At 34.5% G+C, this 16,433-nt stretch overlaps 1 protein-coding gene across 1 annotated transcript in view; it reads right to left on the bottom strand.

The window, feature by feature from the left end:
* LOC121325609 (leucine-rich melanocyte differentiation-associated protein-like) overlaps positions 1-16,433 on the bottom strand; it is a 309,297-nt gene that overhangs the window by 35,297 nt on the left and 257,567 nt on the right. The window contains exon 6 of the mRNA XM_041268416.1: positions 1,600-1,684. Coding sequence (XP_041124350.1) covers positions 1,600-1,684 — 85 coding nt within the window. The remainder of the gene's footprint in view (positions 1-1,599; positions 1,685-16,433) is intronic.

The raw sequence follows: 16,433 nt of genomic DNA, 5'->3' as shown, positions 1-16,433 counted from the left end.
TCAAAAAGTACATTTTAAGGTTTGAGAAGTTGGGAAGTCAATATGGCAATTGGGAAGTGGGTGGGGCAAACGCCAAAACTACCAGGGGAACCCCCCCCCCCCCCCCCCCCCCCCCCCCCCCCCCCAAAAAAAAAAAAAACATTTCTGGCCCTGATTTTCATCAAGAAAGTGACCTTTCAGTGTTTTAGTATTTATTTAACAATTGCTATTGTTTAGAAATCCTAATGTGTCATTTGAATTCTTGTTGAGCACTGTTAATTATTATCAAATGATATGGGATGTCTGTGAAGGAGTAGTGATTAATGCACACAGTTGAAGTATAGATCACCTAGACCAAACTGTAAATCTTCAACTTATTTTGTGTTTTATTGAGATGAGGGGGGTGGGGTTGTAGAGTGATGGGATCAATCAGAGAAGACAACAAATCTGACGATGAGGTGCTTGTTTACAAAATATTGTAGAGGCAATTGTTTATATGCTTAATAATCTTCTTATATCACTGCAGAATATAATTTATCTCAGGATGCGTTATTCATAACCACTTGAAAAATAATCTTTATTTTTTCTATCTGCAGCAAATATGATTTATTGGTTCCCATATCAATTTATTAATACTAGCCCATCTATAACAGATCTCAGGGTGGCTCACATTAAACAGGTTCATACAGATATACAGCAAAATCAATTGTGAAACATTAACTGCATCACACATTAAGGCAACTACAAACTAAAACTAATTATGATAAGTTGCTGTATAAATTACTCCACAACATCCTCAGCAATCAATTTAAAACTCAATGAGACCAAATCTGTGTCTGGAAAATGGGATGAATGCCTAACAACTGTGTCAATAATAATAACTTAGAGGATTGCCAATGATGTCTGAGAAAGATAATTACCTTATTTGAAGCTGTATTTAAAGTTCAAACTGGTTCCAGTGCTTTGTTTCTCATTCAGCATTTTAATAGCTTGTATCACTTCTTGATGAATAATGGTACATCAAATTACATTAATCATCAACTGTTTACTGATACACTGGAAGCTACTGATCATATTATCTGTTATTGTTGCCTTCAAACACCTACAAATGCTTTGGTAAATGTAACAGCTGAAAGGATTTTTTTAACACCTTTTTTGATTATTATTATTAAATTCGATTTTCTTATGATGACAAGGGCAAAATAGAGATTTTACTTGTAGTCAAGGGATAGGCCAGAGTACAGGCATACATGAGTATCCGTAATGAGTATGAAAAATACACGTAATTTGGATATTATTTATTATTCAGAGAACATTTGGGATCAAGCTAGAAATTTTTTTAATATATATATATATATATATATATATATATATATATATATATATATATATATATATATATGTGTGTGTGTGTGTGTGTGTGTGTGTGTGTGTGTGTGTGTGTGTGTGTGTGTGTAAAAAGAACCCAAAAAAACAGCTCCTGGTTCCAGTTGACTGTGTTTCACAAAAAACAACTCTAGTGTTCACTACAGCTAGATTGAACTTACTCCATGTGCTGTTTCAATAATTCAAAACTGCTTTTGGTTTGGTTTGCAATTTTTTTGTTCCTAACAAACTTACCTTTATGACTTTTAGAATCCCTGGACCCACTAGGCAAAGGAGTGTAAGGCATCCCTGGAGAGGCAGACCTCAGATCCCTGGACTCCTGTGTGGTTACATAAAATAAAGATTGCAGCTCAATGATACAGTTTACTTGACTAATTTACAATTTATGATTAAAGACTTTTGAAACTGAAATATTATCCGTTATGTATTATTTGAGCAAATCAGTTCCATTTTCTTTTAATGTCTTATTTTCCGATGTAACGTTTCAGAAAATGTAATTAACAAGGGTTTGCCGATGCAGGCACCACTCTAGAAAAAAATACATCAGTAAGAAATGCCACGCAGAACATAAGTGCTATTTCTTACATTGACTGGGGGCAGAGTGTTGCAAGGGGACAGGTTAATTGTAACACTCTGGTGTACCAGTTGTTTAGACATTATTCTGACAGCTCTATTGAGGCCACAGAGTTAAACTTCTGAGTTTTAAAAAGTCACCAGGATGGGATGACTGAAACAGAAAATGATATAACATTAATCTAAATAAAAAGAAGAATACATTAGTTAAGATAATTATATTCATGACCCATACCAAGTTTTTCCTTAAGGTTTTGAAGCTTTGGCACCCCCTTTACAAGTGCCTTGCCATGTTAACAGAATGAAGGAGGGTGCTTGCGGGAATGTGACGAGGACAAAGGAAAACATTTATAGACAGGTAATGTTATAATACTAGAAACAAACTCCCTGAGAAAGGCCTTGAATTGTATTAATTAGATGTTTGGTTATACTCTTGTGAAATGAACAGGTGTTTTTCTCCTTTTGCCTACTGAGTCTGAACTAAATGCTCTGAAAATATTCACCACTGATTCCGGTAGACTTTTGCAATATCATTTTGAAGTTTCTTAGATTAAATTAGTTTCCACTTTACTATAGGGGGACCAATAAAAGTATCAATAAAATATATATTATTTCCTATTTGAATGGCCATTTCTGGTTAGTTTGTGTCTTAAGCCGTGTAAATAGAACAGAAAATGGTGGAACGCCATTTCTTCTTTTATTACTATATTACTACCTAGTTTCATTAAGAAAAGGAAAGATGAGAAAAACAGTCTAGGCTCTGATTAGCTGGACCCCTGTTGTTTAAGAGGGGTATGGGGAAGGCCCCATTCTCTACTGCTGAGCAATGAACTAGGTTAGAGGTGAAGAGAAGGTCAGTTAACTGCTGAGGTTGACACTTTAATAAGTTGCTATGTGTTGATAATCCAACAGATGGCATGAAACTACTACTTTCAAACTTCGGCTCTGCTGTCTCAACACAAGCCACTTCAAAAAGTTGGAACTGTCTCCATTTGGATATATTTGATCAAGTTCAATTAATTAACTGTTAGATAAGAAACAAACATAGGCTCAAAGGAGTTTGGATAATTTATGTTCACAGACTAACGGATAGCTAAAGCTTCTCAACTGTTTTTTTAAGGACAAATCATCCCGGCTCTATGTTCACAGCTCTTCAAAACAGTAATCAATCATGATACATTGATATATGATACCTTGCAAGAGTGAAATGCTTTGAGTGTGTGCTTGGACCAAAAAAACTACTCTAAAATATTGGTTTACACAACAGCTTATGCGTCCCAAAAATGTGAACCTGTGAAATTGAAATAATTTAGTTTCAGTCATCAATGAACAGGTCAAATAATGTTCCCAATTTATCTTACTAATTTATTCCGTGCAGATGGTTGTATTCCTTTCTGGAAAATGTTTTTGCACTTGCTCAAAACACTTGCTTTTCAGTGAACACATTTCCAAACGTGTTTGAAGTTGAAGCGGTTCATTGGGACTAATTAAAAAAAAAAAAAAATAATAATATAATGAAATATATTCACTGCATTCACTGGTTCCATTTTGGAGATGACTTTCACAAGGACGAGTGACAGAATCATAAAACACATATCTTGTGTGTGTGTGTGTGTGTGTGTGTGTGTGTGTGTGTGTGTGTGTTTCTTCAAATTTCATGAGCCACGTAGATATAATAAGGCTAACTAAGCACTTCTATGTACATTTAACTGTAGTTATTAAAAGTGCAGTGAACAAAAGGCCAATAAATGTTGTCTTTGCTGCCAGCTATGGTAGACTCAGAAAGGGAGGGTATTGCCATTTGAAAATATCACTAGTTTAATTGTTGTTTATTTCAATATCCTCTGGACTTTTGGCTTTAACATCCTAAATACCATTTTACCAAAATCAGCTCCAGTCTGCCCTGACTAATTTCCTCTCAGCCTGACAGATCAGAGGCCTTCCCCACCAATGTTCCTTTTGGACCCACAAAGCCCCTCGTAATCCTGCTGCTTGTCTACAATTAATCTTTCCAGTTGCCACATTATTAACACTACCACCCACAGGCAGAGGATGCCTGAGCACCACTGGACACTGGCCCTCCCACTGGAGAGGCAGAAACGTCAATCACGCGGTAGTCAGAAAGTTGCCTGCTGTCAACATTGGAGATTTCCAACCCCTTCTGCCTGCTGATCAAACATTTATTTCCTCAGAAGATTAATTCCACGCCCCTCCCATTTCCTCCCATAGCCTTTCTCTCATTTCAGCTTATTCAATGACCCATCCTCAATATGAGAAAGGAGGTTGTGGATAAAAGGAATCCCCCCAGAAACAATGTTAAAGAAAAACTAAATTCAAATCCCAGCTGTTATCAGACCTTTTTTTTTTTTTTTTTAGACCTGACCGACAAGGCACTGCTTTGATCATAGGCCTTAAGACTTTAATCAAAAGCCAAAGGCTGGTTTAGGCAGTCTGAATTGATTCATTTCCGAACGGGATGCGGTGAAACTGCACAGAATGCATCACCCCTGTTTATAATGTATGCACATCTTTCCTATGTATTATAAGGCCAACATCAGAACAGACTTCTAATGTACTGTGTGGGTATTTTTTAGAAACATTCAGAGGCAGCTTTGCATAACACTGGGCAGAATTAATTGGTAAGTAATAGATGCATGTAAGTTTACTGTTATTTTAAAAAAAAAAAACCCAGCAACAACCAGTTTTAATATAGGTTTTCAAAGACTGCTAAATCTGCAGAAAATTACCCTCAATATGTCAGTCCAAATAAACTGGCTCTAACAGTAAGTGAGAATAGATGTTTGAACGTGCACTGTTTGCCCAGAACCTAGACATTCTTAAATAAAATGTAGATATCGCTAGAACCCTATTCCAAACACAACGACAGTGTAAAGAATGAAAATACCCACGGTAAGAAGAATGCTTATTGGGGCCAAAGATCTCAGTGAGCTGTATAATCTCTATTGTTAGCCTGACAAAAGATATCATTTAATTACACTTCTATAGTATTGTTCACTTGCATGCATAGCACTTTCAAATGAAGCACAAGATCTAATTCTTAAAAGCTTAGATATTCAGGAATATCTGGCAGCTGGGAGCTTTATTAGCGGCTTTTTTTTTTTTTTTTGTGAGAAATCCATGGGACGTACAACCCTCTGAGATCAGTGGGCTAGAATTGTTTTGATTATACTCCACCCTCATTACAAAGGTTTTCAGCAACACCGCTATTTCTTATTCAAGGATTAATTTATTAGCTCCAACATTCGCTACTCCCTCAAATTATCAGCTTAAACCTTTGTAAAACTTACAATGTTGCCTGACAAAAAAAGTTAGTGAATACTGCTATGATTCATTCTTATAGAAGAGATTATAGAAATGTTACATAATGTTAAAACTTTTTGATGTATCAACTCTTAAACTAAAATATATATATATATATATATATATATATATATATATATATATATATATATATATATATATATATATATAAAATATTTACATCTAGAAAATAAATTCTATTAAAAAGTTTGATGTTGAATGATATTGCAAAAGTCTGCCGGAAGCCATAATAGTAGTACAGTATTTCATGTTAGATTTAAAAATGTCACACTTTTCAATTTTTGTCAGTTTTGAGACAATGTTGAGACATGTTCTGAGACAATGGTTTATGTGTCATTCGTTACTGCAGCCACCAGAATTGCTAAGGAAGGTCAATAAGCACAGCACACTGCCTCTTCATTACAAATTATAATTTCGAACATGACACAACCTAGGACAAAACTTGGGTGTAACAACATTGTTCCACAAAACTAACACTATATAGTATGTAAATGCTTCTGCTTTGTTTGGGCCTTCCAAGAATGAGGCAATGGTGTCGATTAAACTGCTGCAGTTACCTCCACTCCCTACACTGAGCAGATGGGGGTGCTGCAGTGTAGTCTATTTAAGATGCTTGCAGAAGTATTCTGTGAAGACAGCTCATCAAGTGGACCATTGTTTTAATTTGCCAGGCCCAGGGCATATGCTAGATGCTGAAATCATTATTGTCTTTATATACTGCAAGTTATCACTACAGTTTATTATAATGCTGCAGAATTTACAAGTTGAAGATTAAAAACTCTACAATAATGGGTTTTACAGATAATACCTCAGCAGTATTTATACCTCTGGGACCAGACTGTCTGAAAATTATTTCTCTGTTAAATGTCACTATGAAATAGAGATCTGTTCTAGGAGTGTATATCAGGCACCGATCTTACACAATATGTTTTAACAATAAATGTCAAAGAATGAAAGATGCACATGATTACAATGTGATGCTAATTGTTTTGAGAGATTGTGAGTTTTAGCTGCCTTGCTGGAGCCATTTATACATGTGTGACCTGAAAATTCAACAGCATTTCATAGCACTGCTTAAACTGTGGTTTTACAAGGAGAATTCCTGCGATGTCAGGTGATTGTCTGACAAGTGGCTCCACTCTCTGCCCCAGTGGATTCCTGTTTTCTTCATCTTGATCTCTCAGAGAATCATCAGGTACACAATTTAATTACAGCTGGAAAAAAGTGTAAACACGACTTCCTTTTATCTCCTTATACATCTGGACAAGTAGACAATGTGCTAAATCTGCCCTGACAGTCACATCAAAGGGTTCAGCCAGGGGCTTACAGCTACTTAAGGCACAGGAATGTTGTTGCTAAGCATCAGCCTACAACCTATCGTACCCTAAAGAAGGACCTTTCTCCCTTTAAGAAGGAGATGAGGAAAGTGAGAGAGCAGGAACTCATCCGTAAAGGGAGTTTGGGGATTTTAGGAGATTTTGTTGCTTAAAGCAATTGTTAGAAGAAACAAGTTTTCTGTTTTTTTTTTTCTCTTGACACCACTTGTACTTTTTTGTTTGCAAAAGACATGTATACAAATTATCTTGATATGTTCCCCCTTTGGGTGCAGATCAGTAATATTCTTATACATGGAAAACTTTCCTTTTTTTTTTTAAACCAAGCCCAGACTTTAAGATGTGATGAAAAACAATAAGGAAATGTGTGCATAGTTTAACAATTACATCTACAATGATGACTAACTGTTAATTAGCAATCTGTTATTAAAGGCTCAGCAAAAACTATACAAAAATATTCATGCAAAAATATTGACAAATATTACAGAAAATCTACTTTAATATGAGAATATTGCATCAAACTGCTTCCTTAAATTGATAAGGCTCTCACAATAGTAATGGCATATATATATATATATATATATATATATATATATATATATATATATATATATATATATATATATATATATATATATATAGCTGTTTATGATATTACTGCTGTCAGTCAATGTCAAATACTTCCTTTGAACTGCAAACATATCCAACTGACCTTTTTTGGCAAATAAATACAGAACAGACCTTCTGAAACACAAAAGTCTGGTTGTCATGACCACATTAACCAAACAATTTACTAAAAGTATGTTCCTAATTCTCACACACCACTTCTAAATAGGAATATTTTTGTATTGTTATTGCAAATTACTATTGTTTGGGTCAGTGAAGAATCTTCAAACATTATTTTTACAGAATAAGTAAACCATGCATAACTTTAGAGGTGCAGTCTGTTATAAACCATGCATAACTTTAGAGGCGCAGTCTGTTATAAACCATGCATAACTTTAAAGGCGGAGTCTATTATAAACCATGCATAACTTTAGAGGTGCAGTCTGTTATAAACCATGCATAACTTTAGAGGCGGAGTCTGTTATAAACCATGCATAACTTTAAAAAAGTGCTACCCAAGGTTTAATACCCCACCTCATATATATATATATATATATATATATATATATATATATATATATATATATATATATATATATATATATATATATATATATAACAAAAGTTTGTTTTTGATTTTGGAAATGGGATACCATCACATTTAATCACTGTGAAATTGTGAGGTGCTGAAAGTCACTCTTTATAAAGACAGCAAGAAAAATAATGAGCTAATCTATAATTAGTCCTAAATAATTCATAACATATCACCTGCATTCTTCAGAATGATGAATATGGCATCCCTAACAGTTTACTGTATCCCTAACATTGTTTTTTTGTAATATATAATAGCAAAAATATAATAAAATATACCTACTACTACTACTATTAATAATAAACATAAAAATAATACATTTTTGACAACCAGTAAAATATTCCCAGAAACTTCTGTCATTTAGACAGAAATACAACATCATTATTGTATATTTACTTTGTTTAAATTCCTAAACAAGTCATTCACGATTGTGTAGCACTAGCACTATCACTGGTACAGCCTGTTTGACTATTTTAAATAAAACATACTGTTATTTTAAATAAAGAAATCTTTGCAGTTACTGCCAGAGAATTGCATGGCATTATGTAAAAAAAAAGTAGCAACTGTAATGTTATACTTATTCTACTGTTAATGTATTTTTAATTGTAATTGTGTGATAACTATGTATCCATTCTGTTTTCACAGGTAATGGCAGTATAAATAACATTTAAAGTAATGATGCCTTACTCTTCACAGTTAAAAGAGATGTAAGCATGATGTTTAGTCAACAGGAATAATGTTGAGCGTGTTTTTAATGATTTACCAGTTCTGCTTGACAGAGCTTGCACTCAGTAAATGGATCATATGATCGCTGATCACAAGTTAAACTGTTTTTGTTTCCTGAGTGATGCAAAATTGGGGAGCTGTTGTTCAGTGGTACATTTCATGTGCAGCTCAATGTTAGACAAGCGTAGGTTATGTACAACAGGCAGTTAAAGGCTCAGACCAGCAAGCCCTAGACTTAAATAGGCTCATGATGTTGAATTTTAAAGAGTCCACTGACCTTGTTGCTGAAAGCTGTTTGGTGTTGCATAGTACCTATTTATTCCAGTATGTGTAAACACTAATTACCAAAGTCAAAAGAACCATTTTAGCTAGCGGCTATTCACTATTCTGGAATGAAAAAATGTACAAACAAAAATGATCTGTGTGTCTGGGGCTCTTCATCTTTTTTTTTTTTTTTTACCTGTCACTTTTGAAGCAGTCAACTGTAAACACATGAAATGTAAAATGTGTATATCTTTCTGAATAATGAAGTTACTTGCATTAAGGGGACAAAAGAACATATTAGTATATTAAGATAATATCATCTGCATAACTTACAATAATAAAACAATCTGTCTGTCAAAATGTTTTATATACGGTATATCTATCTATACTTTTCAGATCGGTATTTAACACAAAGCACAGTTAAATAAATAACACGACTACCTAATACTACAGTATAACTAAATTAGTCAGAAATCTTAAGAATTTTCAAACAAACCAAAAAAAGAATATTAAAAAAAGAAACATGAAAGAATAGTACTGATCTTTTCATATTAACTGGAGGCATTAAGCATTTCTCCTAGTTTTCAAGTCATAATTAGAAGTCTCTCTTATAATCTATTTTGACTGAAGTAGGTAAAGCACAAAAACAAAAACAAACTCCTTCATAGGAGGAGTAAGTCAAATGTACACTACAGAGAACTGCATTGCAAGATAAGCTTTGCTAAGAAGGCATCATGTTTCAGATTATGTCAAGAACTCATTTTCTTTAAGAGTTCACATATCACTTCAAGCACTTTTTGGGCGCTCTTGAAATGTCTCAAAGTATCTAATTGGGGGGGAAAAAATCATTTTAGACAACCAGGTGTGACAGTCCTGCTCACTGAAACTTATAATAATGAAATACTCCACACACATGAAGACATTCTTGACACTAGACACAGCTCCTAATCAGTTAAGAAGGCATCACCACTTGTCACAGTTTATGCTTGCTGCAGAAAAAACCTGCATAAAAAGGCAAATATTGTATGCTGGTTTAGAGCAGTGTTTTACTATTCAGTCAAAAAATGATATTGTTGTACAGGTTGTGCAGGAATATGTGTCACCAGGAAAACGTGATTCATATTTTCAAATGTGTTTGAATTTTGTGATATTGCATTATTGGCATTTGGTATATGGCACATGTAGGTGCTATATACTGTGGTTGCAGCAATACAAAATGTTTGAGTCACAGGGTAAATTCGATCAGTTGATGGCCTTCCTGTTTTCAATCCAGGACCCCCTTGAATATCAAACGTATATCTTAAGGGTTCTAGCCTGGTTAAATAAATACACTTTACATAAAATAATGCAGTTAAAAATCATTTTAAAAAAAGATGTGTTTATAAACAAATAGTCATCGTACTACTGTGAGTTTCATAATATATACCAGGATTTGTTCTTTGCTGTGCAATTACATGTCATTTAAAATATTTTCAACTCTCACCACTAGTTAAATGCACAAGATCTGAAATTGTGTTCTAGGAATAAAATACATACTTATACAATGCACAAAAACGGTAAAAAAAAAAAAAAAAAAAAAAAAAGCACATTATATTCTAAACATTATGGTATCTCTGGCAACCTTCAAAATGTTCCAATTTATATGCAAAATGTTTTAATAATATTAAAAAGAGATTGTGTTTAAAGAAATAACACAATACACAGCTGAGATTATTTTTTCTACCCATCTTTTTTTATTAAAAAGCAGTAAACCCAATATTACTTAATGAGAAAAACAATTCCTGCAACTAGTACAAAAGAACAGCATTGGTACTGAACAGTGCACCCATGCAAATATATTGATTTGTACTTCTCAGAAAGTGCTATTCCAGGCTGCTAACACCACACAGTAAAAGTATTCATAAGCACTCTTTATGCCTGTTGTTTTCAACATGCCATTGACACCACAAGAAGAAAACTGTCAGTGTTTCTTTATTCTTGCAGCATTCTTTCATGCATTGTGAGACATATAGAAAAACTAAAAAGGATTTCATTTTGATGCCACTACTGACTTTTCAAATTACAAGCCTGGGTCCAAGCTAGTCGAGAGCTTGGGCTACATCAAGTTTTTCATAACTCCTCTTGCCTGGGTAAATTGACAGACAGGCTGTTTGTATGAATATTGTATAACACTGCTAAAGCTTGGTAACCCTGAGCTGACACAATAAAGGGTATATGTTAGCTTGGAAAGGTCATTGAAACTCAGTCCAGAGTAGCACAGGTCTACTCAATTGATCTAAAAAGCAGAACAATTTAAACTGAGATGATTGTTAGTAATTAATTATAATAAGTCTCTGTTTATCAAGGTTATGACAGGGCATATGCTCCCCTAAATGTATTTCTGTCTGTAAGCGGAACAGTAATTAGATCTGCTATTGTTTAGATCAGAACTTCGTAGTCAATTAGGTTTCGATGAAAGTAAGCTAAATGTAGATTTTTTTTTTCTGATGTATAGTTTCAATTAAGGAATTCAGTGTTAAGAAAATTGAATTTAAAGACCAAATTTTATAGTTTAAAACGTCCTAGTGTTGTACACGCATTCTTTTTAAATTATAAACCAATTTGCCAGACCTGAAAATGTTTCTGTGCTGTGTTTTGATATTCTCTTGTTTTCCCATTTCGGAGAGACTCGCCTCCTTGTTGGGTTACCTGAGGGATTCCTTTGTGCTTTTCCAAATGAAATCCGGGAAATTAAATTGCAGACATTAATTCCAGTGCTACTTAAAAAAACAAACAAAAAAAAACACAGGTTTGATTTCAAAAGACTGCCGGAATCATGACTCGCTCAACGCAATAGTAGTAATCTGGCATTTAAATGCTGCTACCTTATCACTGGAGGTGAATGACGTGCAACCTTTTTTTTTAATGAATAGTACCAATATAAGTTCACACAAAAACACAGTTTCAAATATAATATTGATGATATTTGAATAAGTTATACTGATACTGCAGCTTTGCCCCTTGAACGTGTTGTAAAATGTGTGAGTGTAGTGGTGGGGGGGTGCCCTACTTAATTTCCTGTATATAATAGATCAGAGTTGCCCAAAACAGTTCATAATGTACTGAAAGTTATATCAAATGATCCAGGACGATAGGACACATCACAACAAAGTCCAATACAGGTATTGTTAGAACTTTTATGGCCATCATACTGGCTCTTTAAAAGCCTTGGTTGTTACTTCAAGAATCCAAATAAGCTACAAAGTAATACATGACAAATTAAAGCAGAGGACACAAATTTAACCATTGGCTCAACAGAACAGTTTAGGACTAAATGCTGAAAATTCTCATCACATAAGCTTCAGGTATTTTATAGTCAGGATCTCATAAAAAACAAAAACAAAACATGAATCCAATTCATGCAAAAATACTAACAGTGCAATGTAGAACTCACAACATAGTATACATATTTGTTCTGGTCATACACAGAAAAAGTGGAGCCTTGTATAAGGCTCACCCCTAGTACAATGTACTCTTGTAAAACACACTCCACAGGTATGCTAAAAGCAGAGGGGTAAAGCACATAATTATGTAGGATCAATCATACTTTAAACTGAGTTGATCTATATTGTACTATGAATGTAACAACTAAGCATAAACTGCACCCTTATAAAGTCAGATAATCCCAATATAAAGTATTTGGTTTAGTTGCATTTTTTTTACAGCTGTAACTAAAATGGGTTAGTATTCATGTGGGTTGTAATGATACACATGTAAACGCCATTCAAGGTTACAGACTGACCCCTGTATAATATTTGTAAAAGAGCGTGCGTAATATTCCCACAACAGGGACAAATTTTAAATACATTATATTTGGTAAACAGTGAATTGACTACAAACAGATTACACAATTTGGGATCTTAAATTCAAGTTATGAATTAAAAATCTGTTTAGTCAGAGCACCTGCATCACACTTTCGAGTACCTGCCATTTTTTATTAAGCTGGTTAGACTAGACAATTAAGGCTTCGTAGGCCCTAACTATATGGCCTCCTTGAAAGAGAAGGACTTATGAAGGTGAGTGGCTTGATGACAGCCAGGGAATACGAGAGACAAAACCTGGATAAAAATTAAATAAAAAGTAGCTGTCTTAAAATGTAATTGCACTCCTTTGCTGAGCACGCTTTCAGATATATAAACGTGATTTACTATCAGCTTGCAACTACAAATCAGGTCCTGAGAAACACTTGTGCTATGAAATTGTTTAATCTCATCAAGCTCTGCTTTCACAGCAAGCCATAAATCACAAAGTCTTTGTTATCATAAACCTCCATGAGCGCCTCTCAGGCAGGCAATGGATCGTGGGTATATATAATCCTGACTGCACAAACAGCAGGGTCGTCGCTGGCTGAAATACTTTCATATTAGCCGCGGTGCAGCTGGTGGAACACAAGGCTATGATGGATATCTCATTTCCTACAGTCAGCATCTATTTCGAGCAAATTATTAGCACATAAATTTCTTGTCAACAGAAACAGCCAATTGATTAAGTTAAAATTTTACTTGTGATCACATCTACAAACCAAATAGAACTGTGAGGCAATTTTCCAGTTAGTGAATAAACCGCAGGTCAGTTTAATGAATAATTTTTAACTTTGTCATAAACTCACAGACAGGCCAATATCTACACAGGAGCCTAACTACAGACCCACTGCTGACAGATTTACACAACGTGTATTTATGTGAAAAGGCAACAGTTGACAGCTGGGGATGAAATAAACTTTATTAACGCACAAAAAGCATTTCATAAGATTTGTCACCAAAATCATCATGTAACTTGTGTTCTTTACTGATGGGCCAGTCAAAATATCTTAAACAGCATCTTATTGGTAAAAGTCATTAATCATGTGTCAAATTCTCGTGTCAACAGTGACCTGGAAGATTTATTGTTAATATGGCCTCTTTTAAGAGAAGTCAAGTCTTCTAATGACGCCTGGAAGAACCCAACTGTGACCCCACAGTGAACTAATGACATCACTATTACCCAGAGATGCTCCCTGCTCCCGTTTATTTTTTCTTTGATGAACACAGTACAAAAGTAAAGTGCTTCTTACCATGGATTTCATTTAAATAAAGCATTCAAATTACTTGTTTTTATAAATGTTTTTAGATTTTTTCGAACAGCTTTTAATGACTACATAAGATGTTTTGCTCACAGGCAAAAAATGATAAGTGTATTAAGTGCAAATTGACTCTATTCACAAAGCTTTAACCTGTGGAGTTCACACTTTATTTAATGGGTCACTTTTTTAGTTTAATATATTTTGCTCATTTTGTGAAAATAGTTTAAGTTTGTGACCCATTTATAAAATAAGAAAAAACATGACCCATAAAACCTGATCTATTTTGCTAAGTATACAGTAATTACAGTAACATACTATATTATGGCTATGTTGGGATCTAACTGTATAAATGATCTTATCATATAGAAGATTGCACCCCACAATTGTTTGCTGGAGAACATCAAATATGTATTTATTTTTTATTGCATCTGCTTGATTGATAGAAGACATTTGGGCAAATATTATAATCTTTTTTTTTTTTTTCAATCTGTATGTGTTGTTGAATTCACATGCATTTTGAGCTAAAGATGCACTAAGAGCCAGATTTGTGACCAGCTTTACAGCTGCTGGGTTGATGTATAGAGGTATTTTGCCTCAGGCCACACTGTAGACCCCTGACTGAAGTAAAAATGAAAACAAGGACTTCATCACTCCCTGTAATTAACCTCAACCACACAACATCATCAAAACTATAAAACAGCATGTGAATTTACTGAAATTGTGTCTCCACTGATAACATTTAGTAAATGGGAGTGAGCCTTCCAAATACCATCTTGGCCTAAAATTCCGACTTAAATGTAAGAGCTTGTTAAACTGGGATTAGCTATTAAGACAGTCTTCTTTTTTTCTGTTGAGTTTTACCCACACCCAGTGTCAAATGTAATAAAGATTTGCAGGACTGTAAAATACTCTGCCACTACATTGTTTTAAGCTGTAAGTAGCAGTTAAAATAAGGATAGTCAAGAGGAAACCCTTTTTTGGTTAAGGTGCCTTTAAATAATTCCAAGGTCACGTAATGCATACTGCAGTACGGTAGTACACCCAAGCATGTTTTTTTAAAGAATAATGTCCTTGTTGGTTTAAAGCAAGTCACCTAACTAAGTACCAACTGCATTGGGAGTGCTTTACGTCAAGCTTTTGAGTGGTTATTTAATTCTGGTGAGAAGTGTGGGGGGGTGGGGGGTGGGGGGGGATATTTTGTGCAAGTCAAACCTGTGTGGTTAAGAAACGGCACATTAATTTACCTGACCACTCACTCTTGCATAAATGCAATTGCTGTACGGAATGTAAACACTGGGTATTTAAAATATGAACATTTTTTTCTTGCAATATAAAACAGCAAGGGAATATCTAAATGAGAAACACAAAATATATTATTTATAATGGTTATAGCCTGTCCCCTGATTAAGCCCAAAGAACTTTGTTTTATTTCACTTGCTCTTCAATCTGTCTCTCAGTGAGATAAATTAGCGTGCTGCTTGCCAGTTCTCTCCTCTGTGTGTTTTTTTTGTTTAGCTCTGCCTGTGACAAGCCAAGAGATGATGCATCTGTTTCAATGTGTAAAATATATCTTTGGTTAAGTTAGCTTTTTCCTTGACAAGACTATTTCAAATAATCCCATCACAAATGAGTCAAAACTCTTTGTTTTTAGCTAATAAATTAGACAATATTTATGGCCTGTGATTTTTTTTCCCCCCTTTTAATGGTGACACATTTGTGGTGAATTAAGACCAGCTTTATAAACTAGACTGAGGGCCAGTATCGGCCCCTACCTTCTTGTGAATGTTTTCTATCCCCACTGGCCCCCAGGCCTGGTGCTAAATCACGTTAACTATCACAGAGCACTAAGCTAGTGTGCGTCATTGGGGAGGGCAGGAAGCACTGGGTATAATTCTGTCCATCAATGTAATAGATTATATCAGTAACTTTGCAATCTTGTACTATAAGTTATGGAAACTGACACCTGGGAATTCAGTTTGAAAGTAATGTGTTCATTAAAATTTAACTACAGCCAGACTCAGTCTGCAAAGAGTTATTTTGTTTACACAATTGTTCTCAAAATGTTAAATTGACATAAATTCTTATTTACGTGACAACATTTCACAGCCATTACTATTTTATCAACAAAACTTTAACACATGCTATAACAAAGAGGAGAAGGATGCACTTAAGGTAAAGTCATATTTTACATTAAAACTGTACCTGCCCACTTTTAAGGAGGGCATCTGTGAGCACTGGTTTGGTAAGAAGAAGAAAAAAGAAAACATTTTTGGACACATGACATATCAAATCAGGCATCTCTGCACTAATCTGGGAGGCTCATGAAGTAAAAAGGAGTATGAGGCAGGAGATCAGGAATCTAAGTAATTTGGATAGGAATTCCAGAGAAGACTTTTTTTTTTTTTTGTCACAAATCACTGATACTAGTATCACCTGGATTTCCACCAAGAATTCATTAACTGCAACAGTCTAGATTAGGAAAGAGGTGAAAATGTTTGGTTTCTGTGTTGCCAGGAGAACATTTGACGAA

The sequence above is a fragment of the Polyodon spathula genome, chromosome 13, assembly GCF_017654505.1.
Source record: "Polyodon spathula isolate WHYD16114869_AA chromosome 13, ASM1765450v1, whole genome shotgun sequence".
Classification (NCBI taxonomy): Eukaryota; Metazoa; Chordata; class Actinopteri; order Acipenseriformes; family Polyodontidae; genus Polyodon; species Polyodon spathula.
Note: the sequence above shows the minus strand (reverse complement) of the source record. Positions and strands in the feature narration are given on the sequence as shown.